At 30.0% G+C, this 9920-nt stretch overlaps 1 protein-coding gene across 1 annotated transcript; it reads left to right on the top strand.

Annotated features, from left to right (window-relative positions):
* The first annotated feature begins 344 nt into the window (after window positions 1-344).
* On the top strand, window positions 345-4288 carry LOC130976342 (protein NSP-INTERACTING KINASE 1-like). The gene is made up of 11 exons (XM_057901190.1): window positions 345-785; window positions 886-1018; window positions 1147-1218; window positions 1335-1478; window positions 1583-1654; window positions 1766-1825; window positions 1945-2042; window positions 2145-2294; window positions 2409-2750; window positions 3055-3434; window positions 3588-4288. The coding sequence occupies exons 1-11, from the start codon at window positions 647-649 to the stop codon at window positions 3936-3938; spliced, it is 1941 nt and encodes a 646-aa protein (XP_057757173.1). The 5' UTR covers window positions 345-646; the 3' UTR covers window positions 3939-4288.
* Window positions 4289-9920: the final 5632 nt, after the last annotated feature.

Below are 9920 nucleotides of genomic sequence, written 5' to 3'. Positions count from 1 at the left end.
GGGAAAAAAGAAAGCATAATGTTGTGGTAATATTCTATAGATGTATCAGCATAATGCTCCTTAACAAAATCAAATCATATCTATCATGTTTCCAAGTACTTTTTTTTGTTTCTACTTTATCTACTGCTGTGCTAATGCACATATATAATAATTTCATTAAAACCTTACTTTATGCTTTCTAAGCATGTCCATGATTAACAAACACATAAAGAAAAAAAGTGAATTTCCCATTCTGTCCCTGTACTACACTTATATGCCAGTGAAATATTTACCTCTAATTTGTTTGTTCTTATAAGACTAGTTAAAGGGACATTTGTATATATTATTTTGTTGAGTACAATGAGTCAGTGACAAGCATGCTAGATTAAGTTTCCATTTTATACTTTTCCTTTTTCTCTTTGGTTCTGACACAAGATTTTTGGTGAATGAGATTCATTCTGGCATGGAAAGCATTGAAATTTAGTTTCTTTTCTTATTTTGAACATCATCATCACACAGTGTGAAGAAAGAAGAAACAACCACACTCATATCTGAGAGAAGTGAACTGTTGAAAGTTTCAAAACAACTTCTTTATCATCAGTTAACGTCACTGTTAATTCTTCAAGTACTTTTCTATTGGAACTGATCCTTGGAAGCTCCAATTTCAATGGGGACTCCAAGTGGAAGAGCAAGAGGAAGAGGAAGAGGAGGAGGAGGAGTTCTTCTTCTTCCATGTTCTGTTGCATTTTTCTTGTTTTTTAGCACTGCAACTGCTTTGCTTTCTCCCAAAGGAGTAAACTTTGAAGGTAAAACTTCAAACTTTTCCTCATGTATGAGCTCAATATGCAGAATTATGAAATGGGGTGGTGTCTTATTTCTCTATACATCTATATCTCTTTAATGCAGTTCAAGCTTTAATGGGGATAAAGAACTCACTGGTGGATCCTCATGGTGTTTTGGATAATTGGGATGCTGATGCTGTTGATCCTTGCAGCTGGACTATGGTTACTTGTTCTGCAGAGAACTTGGTGATTGGATTGTAAGTTTCTTCTTCATAATCTTCTATTTGAAGTAGAAAAACGAAAACAAGAGTTGAAGTACTAGTTTCTTTGGTTCAAATTGATTTAAATGTTTGGTGAAAATGAAGTTTGATTTTGCCTTCTGTAGGGGTACTCCAAGTCAAAGTTTATCTGGTACTCTTTCTCCAACCATAGGAAACTTAACCAACCTTCAGATTGTGTAAGTAATTAATCACAATCAGAAAAACACTACAGTATCATTCATTTGCTGATTGAAGCTTACAAAATTAGATGAGTGTTCTGGTTTTTTAACTGCTTTTTTGTTTTCTTTTTCAGGTTGCTTCAGAATAACAACATAACTGGACCAATCCCTTCAGAGTTGGGAAAACTTCCTAAGCTTCAAACTCTTGATCTCTCTAACAACTTCTTCAGTGGTGAAATTCCCCCCTCACTTGGTCACTTGAGAAGTTTGCAATACATGTAAGCTAATATTATATCATATGAGCTAAGATTTTTGGAAGCTTATAGTCTTTGATTTTGATGTCTAAATGCTCAAGAGTTTAATTTGCTTAAACTGCTTTCAGGAGGCTCAATAATAACAGTCTTCATGGTGAATTGCCAGAATCATTGGCTAATATGACACAGCTTGCTTTTCTGTAATATTCATTGAACTCTTTCTTTTGTTTCTTTTTGTTTATTAATAATTCTGTTTTTGAAGTTTCTTACTCTAATTATGGTTATCTTGTTTTTGTGATTATCAATTTCAGTGACTTGTCCTACAACAATATCAGTGGCCCTATACCAAGGATTTTAGCTAAATCCTTCAAGTAATAAATCTCTTTTTCTTTATTATATGGTGCATTTGTTTCTAATAGGCTTCAAGAAATCGAAAATTCAGTACTAACATAAGAGAATGTTCTTATTTTTCCTGTTAATGTTTTTTCAGCATTGTTGGAAATCCCCTTGTTTGTGCAACTGGAAAAGAACCAAACTGCCATGGCATGACACTGATGCCAATGTCCATGAACTTAAATGGCACTGAAGGTAAGAATAAGATCTCTCAAGAGTTTCATCTTTTTTTTCGAATTAATTGTGAAATTGTGTCATTGTTTTCATGCTGACATCAATAATTTGCTTCTTCCTTAGATGCCTTACCATCAAGCAAACCAAAATCTCATAAAATGGCAATTGCTTTTGGCTTGAGTCTTGGATGTCTCTGCCTCATAGTTCTCGGTTTTGGCCTTGTTCTTTGGTGGAGGCACAAGCACAATCAACAAGCATTCTTTGATGTTAAAGGTACTTTCCAATTAGCATCATAGTTAGCATGTTTTTTTCCTTCTTTAATTGAGTACTATAATGGTTCCTTCAATTCATATACAGCTAAAATGTTGAATGTTTTTTATGTTTCAGACCGGCATCACGAAGAAGTATACCTTGGAAACTTGAAGAGGTTCCAATTCAGAGAACTCCAAGTTGCTACCAATAACTTCAGCAGCAAGAACATTCTTGGAAAGGGTGGTTTTGGAAATGTCTACAAAGGAGTTCTCTCTGATAGCACTCTTGTAGCTGTCAAGAGGCTGAAAGATGGCAATGCCATTGGAGGAGAGATTCAGTTTCAGACTGAAGTCGAAATGATCAGCCTCGCCGTCCACCGGAACCTCCTCAGACTCTATGGATTCTGCATGACACCAACAGAAAGGCTCTTAGTTTACCCTTACATGTCCAATGGCAGCGTCGCTTCACGTCTAAAGGGTAATAATCATAGAATTTCATCCTTGAATTTGACATATTTGACTAAATTGTCATCTAACAGTTCTCAACTATCTATTTCATATTGAAACAACTGCATGCGAGTTTTCATCTTGTTATATTTAGGGACAAATGCAAGTATATAGCAGAAATTTCGCTTGCCTCATTAAATTTGTCTATACACTTGGATATAATAATCTAAAACTTTTTGTTATGTATACACTCTATTTATCTCTAGTGTCTAAATTTTATGGATCCTTAACAGGTTTTAGTAGCATTCTGATACTGGTTTTGGCGATTTTGACAGGTAAGCCGGTGTTGGATTGGGGAACAAGGAAGAACATTGCATTAGGAGCAGCAAGGGGCTTATTATATCTTCATGAGCAATGTGATCCAAAGATAATACATAGGGATGTGAAGGCTGCAAACATATTGCTTGATGACTATTGTGAAGCAGTGGTTGGTGATTTTGGGTTGGCAAAGCTTCTGGATCATCAAGATTCACATGTCACAACTGCAGTTAGAGGCACTGTAGGACACATAGCCCCAGAGTATCTATCTACAGGACAATCATCTGAGAAAACTGATGTGTTTGGATTTGGGATTCTCCTCTTGGAATTGATCACAGGACAAAGGGCACTAGAGTTTGGAAAAGCTGCTAACCAAAAAGGAGCCATGCTTGATTGGGTATGTAGGAATGTTTAGTCATTTTCATACTAATTAAGGGACTCACAACTGTCCTATCATGTATCTGTCTACAGTAAAACTGTTTACACATCGATCATATCTACAAGATATATTCAACCAAGAATACTTACATTTTTGTTCACATTGATTCAGGTAAAGAAAATTCATCAGGAGAAGAAGCTAGAGTTGCTTGTGGACAAGGATCTTAAAGGGAACTATGACAGGATTGAGCTTGAGGAAATGGTTCAAGTGGCATTGTTATGTACTCAAAACCTTCCAGGGCATAGACCAAAGATGTCTGAAGTTGTAAGAATGCTTGAAGGTGATGGATTAGCAGAGAGATGGGAAGCTTCACAAAGAGCTGATACTAGTGCTGCTGCTACTGCTACTACTAACACTTCAAAATCCAAACCTCATGAATCATCTTTATCAGATAGGTATTCTGATCTCACTGATGATTCCTTGTTGTTAGTCCAAGCCATGGAGCTATCAGGACCAAGGTGAACGAATCGCCTCGTCGGCCGATTCATTTGCGTTTCAAAATTGTCTCAATGGTTTGGTATTTTGTGTCCTGAAACAGTTACTAAATAGGGTATTAATGTTATTTTGTGTTTCTTTTTTTTTAGGGAGTTTAGTTTTATAAAGAAAGCATATTTAATTGAAGAGGGTATGATAATTGAATGTGTTTACAAAATCCATGGAAGAGTAGTATATGTTGTATGATAGGGGGTTCTACCAAAGTTACTTGCAAATTGTACAGAATCTGATTTGTTGATGAATGTTGATTTTGTAATGCAAAATTTTGTAATATTAAAAACATCAATGAAGCCTGCTTTGGTGTCTGAGGTAAGAAAGTGTGAGAAATTCTTTTGCTTTGTACCAATATTGATATCAACTTGTTCAAATTTAATTAATTTCATTCGAATTAAATCAATATTCTTGTTCCAAAAGTGAAAATTAGCTTACTAACTACTAAGTATAAAGTTCAAAATACTGAGCATAAAAAAAAATTATTTGCCAAATTAGACATCTTCGTATATTTGTGTATAAGATGTGTTGTTTAACTCGTTTTTAATGTTAATAAATTTTGAAAAAAAAATACAACACTCCCAGTTTAGTAAAGAGTGTTTAAATACGTTTTTTTTTTCATAATAAAGAGTGTTTAAATACCTATTTTATCATAATTAATTAATTATAATATTTGTTTTTTTATTTTTTTTGGTCATATTTTTTAATTAGAATCTCGATTTAACTTTTAAAATTTATTGATATTATGATTTTGAATAATTTCAACCGATTTTAAAATCTTTTTATTAGATAGGATAATTTTATAATTTTATATTTAAATTTAATTTCCTCTTTTACACTACAACAATATAAATTATTTTTGAGGATTATATGTGTAAAAAAAATTAAAATTTGTCAAAAAAATAAATTTTGACACTATTTTAACTATAAAAATATGTTAATAAAAGTTTTGTCAAAAATAGTATTTTTAACATATAAGTAATTGTGAAAAAAATTTAAATCTTATTTTAATAAATATTAGCTGTCAAAAATAACTTGTTAGAAAAATTTGAGAACATATTTTCTGTGATACTTATTAACCGTCAAAAATATTATTTATTTTGACACTTATTGACCATAAAATATTCTCAACAAAAATTTTTAACAAAAAATGAAATAAGATCTTAAAACTGAAGAATAAATTGAGATTTTGAAAATAAAAAATGAGTAGTATGATCCAAACTGAGAGCAGTGTGATATCAAAATTGAGTCCAAAAAAAAAGAAAAATAGTGAAATAAATTAAAAACAAATTAAATGAATGTCAAAATTAAGAAGTAATTTTCTACGGTCAAATTATTCATAAAAAAAACATATAGAATTTGATATTTGTGATATTTATCAAAAATATATATTAATTTTGATATTTAATTATAATGTTAAAAAATAAAACGTTAAAATAGCTCTCTTTTCTTAGTTTTATTTATAAATTAAAATCTCAATTTCTTTTTTTTTTTTTTCGTGAAATCCCAATCATCTAAACCTTAGTGACAGAGATGAATTTCAGCATTTGGTTACAAAGAATGGATAAATATCTTTTTTTTTTGGACGTGAGATAAATCTCTTGATCAGCCCAGAAGTTATCATATCCTGGCACTAGTGGGCCTCTAAACGGGTCAAGTGTTCAGAAACGGGCCATGTTATTTTCAACGAAAATAATTTCAAGTTTTGGAAGGGGAAAAAAGTATCTAAATCCATTTAGAGATTTTTTTTTCCTTGGTCAAACCATGACCAAAAGAAAAACCATTTACCGGATTTGCATCCTAAAAACTGAACATTATTTGTTTTATGCCTTTCTAAGTTGTAACACCCCGTGGCCGAGGCATTGCACCAATGGCCAATATGTTGGCCTCACAGAAGCCACATCTCAGGTTGGAATCTCAGCTACAGCTGGGTAGTGATAGAACCTTTAGTGTGTGTGAGTGAGTGTGTTGTGTAACCTAAAATTGGGGGTTATCCAATCCATCGACAAAAAAAAAAGTAGTAACACCCGGATCCAAAACAATAGACTTCCTTTTTCTTCTAAAATTTGTATACTATGTTGGGTACTTACATAAAGAAATAAATAAGAGACCAAATTTTTAATTTAATTATTATCATTGTCTCAAACATTTGTAAATAAATTTATTGTTAGTTCTACCGTTAAACTTAATTCGAATAATTAACAAAAAAACTTTTACATTATCCAGCAATAATTTGATAAGTTGATTTTATTTATGTATTGAAATCGAAAGTTGTATTGAATTTTGAATATATTAATTATTCATATTAAATTTAACTGAAATAATATTCAACCTATTTAAAATTTTTTAGGATTAAAATAAAACATTTAAAATGTTATAGATAGAATTAGTATTTGACACAAGGTTAGAAACCAAATTAAAAGAATATTTTATCCTTTGATTATTTTCAGAAATATATTTAAAAAAAAATACTTTTGCACTAGTTTAATTTGTCGTTATGATTTTTCATTTTTTCTTCTCCCCTTCGATTTGTGGGGTTAGGGGTATTCATATAGATAGATGGTGACTAGCCATAATCTCTCAAATAGTGGTATCAAATCTATTTCTCCTCATATAACTCATTATGCAATTTAATTTGAACCTAGCTTCTCACAACCTTGTGGACTATGCTTCTTCTTCATTTGTGAGGCCCTCATCATTCTAGCTAGCTAATTTAATTTATATATAATAATAACAAATTATAAAAAGCATGCTATAATAAAGTAGACATATATAACCAATTAAGGTATATATATAAAAACCAAAGTACTATAACACCAAATCTAGCTTGCTCTAAAGAAACCATGTCCAAGTGTTCATGCTCTATAATTTATGCCTTCCACGTTTCTAAACATTTGACAACACTTTTGAGCCACACAATTTTGTCCTCTTGATTTGAACAGCTAGCTAGCTATGTATGTATGTGTGTCTGTATGTATGTATCATGCATAATCATCAAAATGTGTCACTGTTAATGTTAATTTCATGATGCATGTCACGTCTATAAGTAGTGACCATGCATATCTTCATTGTCTCCAAGCCCTTGAAAATTTGTCATGCTTATCTTCATGCCATGCTATATCTATCTATTGAATGTTACTTGCACTACTTCTAACTTTTTCTTATAAGTTTAATTAGGAGCTCTAATTAAAGAGTAAAGACTCCAAAGTGGTTCATTATTCACTAAGAACTTATCAACATCACAAGCATGCATGCTCTCGTTGAAGAGACCATTCTTTTTTATTATTATTATTATTCACAGTATTTTAGAGTCTAATAGATTAAAAATTAATCTGTTACAAATTTAAATTTTATATAAAATTTTGTTATTAACTAATAAATTATTATAGATACAATATAAAATTTGAATCTTTAACATTTATTTAACATTTATTTAATTTAGACAGATGAATGAATTAATTATTTGACCAATATAATTTGGTTTTGAGTGAAGAGACTTTATACTTATATATTCTGGATATTAATAACTAGATATAATCATGCATTATATTGTTTCGTTGAAATAGTCGTTTAATTAGTTTTCCTTTTATTATGATATAATGCATGTGCTTGATTATATATTAGTCTTCTTGAAAGTGAAAAGTAATTTGATGATATATAAGACTATATATAAACAAGGAAAAGTTATATGTGAGCATTATTGTAGAGAAGATCAACATAACTAACATGAGGTTAAACACACATAATTTAAAATTATATATTTTTATATCTAAGTTATAGTGAAAATTCAGGTGCAGTCAACTTCACGTGAAGTTGATAATTGAGAATCGTTAAATGATTTGACTGATTAATTAAGTTGGGTTGGTCTAGTGGTTAGCTCACTAGTCTGCTTAAGCAAGGTCGGGGTTCGAATCCCGCCTTGTGCATGTAGCAACTCATTGGCCAGCGACAAACCTTTAAATGGAGCTCAGTACCACGACAGATTAGTATTTGGCCTGTCGGACCAAGGGATGGGAAACCAAAAAAAAATAAAACTGATTTGACTAAATTTTTATTTAACGACTTTCGCCTATTAACTTCACGTAAAGTCGATTAAAGTTAAGTTTCCACTCTAAGTTATATATACTAAGAGGGGGATCATATTAATTAGGTAACTGATTTGTGACAGTTGCTTAGGAATCAAGATGATGCTCCAGAAATATTCTATATTCCAGTAAAATTGACCTACGAATTCAGTGCTTTTGGTACCTAACTGTTTCTAATAATGACTTCGTTGATATTGTTATTATTCCACAGGTTTGGAACAAAATATACTTTTATGAATTATTTTCTGTATCAAATTAATTGAAATTTACATATTAAAGTAGATTATTTTTGTAATGATTAGAAAGCTCTTGATTTTTTGCGATTATTTGGGAGGAAAAAAAACACTAAATAGAATTATATTTACTTACTAAAAGACACTGAATATTTGAAGATAAAGATCAAAAGATGTAATGATGATTCAAGATCAAGGTCAACATGGTGAAGACTATTTATTTGGTCTGAATATAATAATCCTCTCTTTTTCTCTTAAAGTTTATTGAATATATACTCTTTTTTATTCCTTCTTATAAATCAATCAGTACTCCAAATATGGTGTCAAAAATAATATTCAAAATACTTTTTTAAAAATTAAAAATTAAATATGCAAGCTAGTGATCAATCTAGTAAGTCATCATATTTTTATCACATTTTTTTGGGTCTATATATCATTCAGCCTAATCAACTTGCTATAAATATGCCTTTATTAGGAGTGATATCTTTAATCAATTTGCTAACAAATTAAGAAGCTAAGATTAGCAATAATGTATATATAAAATAATAAATTACAATACATGTACATAAAAATTAATTATTTATATAAAATATATATTAAAAATAAATTAAATAATGTATATATTTATTTATAAATATATTATTACTGATTTTTTATGTATATATAATATTTTTTAAAATAATAAAACAAATTAAAGGATCTAAGAAAAAAATGTAAAATAAAAGTAAGTGAAACAAAATCAAATGAGAATAGACACCATATCATAATTGAATCCAAAGCAAAATTGAATTAGTACCCCCCACTCCCCGCAACAAAGTGAAAAAAAAAATATTTGGGAGAAGAAAAAGGGTCAAAGGCACATCCATTTTTGTTGGAGGAGCAGCAATTGATTAAAACAACAAAAAAGAACAAGAAAACCCTAGTGTCCCACATGCCATGTGAAGAGAATAGTCTTAATAGATAAGGGTCACCGTCCAATCCCAGGACCACCAACCCTTTGTGGTGGACATGCATCCTAATCTATATTCCATAATCCATGCCCTACGTGGAAATCTTATACTTCATCTTCCAATTTCCACTAGTCTAATATTAAGAAAATCCGTTATTTATACTCATTTAACTATTTAAAAATGTTTTAATAATAAAATTTTAATAAAAAAATATTATAACTATTTTTATTAATTAATTAATTTATTTTTTTGACAAGTATATATTTGTCATATTATTATATTATTAGCCACTATTTTTATTATCTTTATAAATAAATTTTTTGCACTGTTTTCTATTTTATGTTTCAATTAATACATTTGTTTATTATTAAATAAAATTTAGGGTAAAGTATATTTTTTGTTTTTGAAATTTGGTAAAAATTTTAAAAATAATCCTAAATTTTATTTTGTTTCAATTTTGTCTCAAAAGTTTTCGATTTGCATCAAATATACCCCGACGGCTAGTTTTTCAAAAAATTTAAGACTAATTCAACAACAATTTCATAAGAACAACCCTCAACACAAGCAAATCAAACATAGTTTTCATACATTATATATTGTTAGATTGGTCTTACTTTTTTTGAATATTTAGCCGTTATTAAAGGTATATTTGGTGCAAATCGAAAACTTTTAGGACAAAATTGATACAAA

This window comes from Arachis stenosperma, chromosome 4, assembly GCF_014773155.1.
Source record: "Arachis stenosperma cultivar V10309 chromosome 4, arast.V10309.gnm1.PFL2, whole genome shotgun sequence".
NCBI classification, from domain to species: Eukaryota; Viridiplantae; Streptophyta; class Magnoliopsida; order Fabales; family Fabaceae; genus Arachis; species Arachis stenosperma.
Note: the sequence above shows the minus strand (reverse complement) of the source record. Positions and strands in the feature narration are given on the sequence as shown.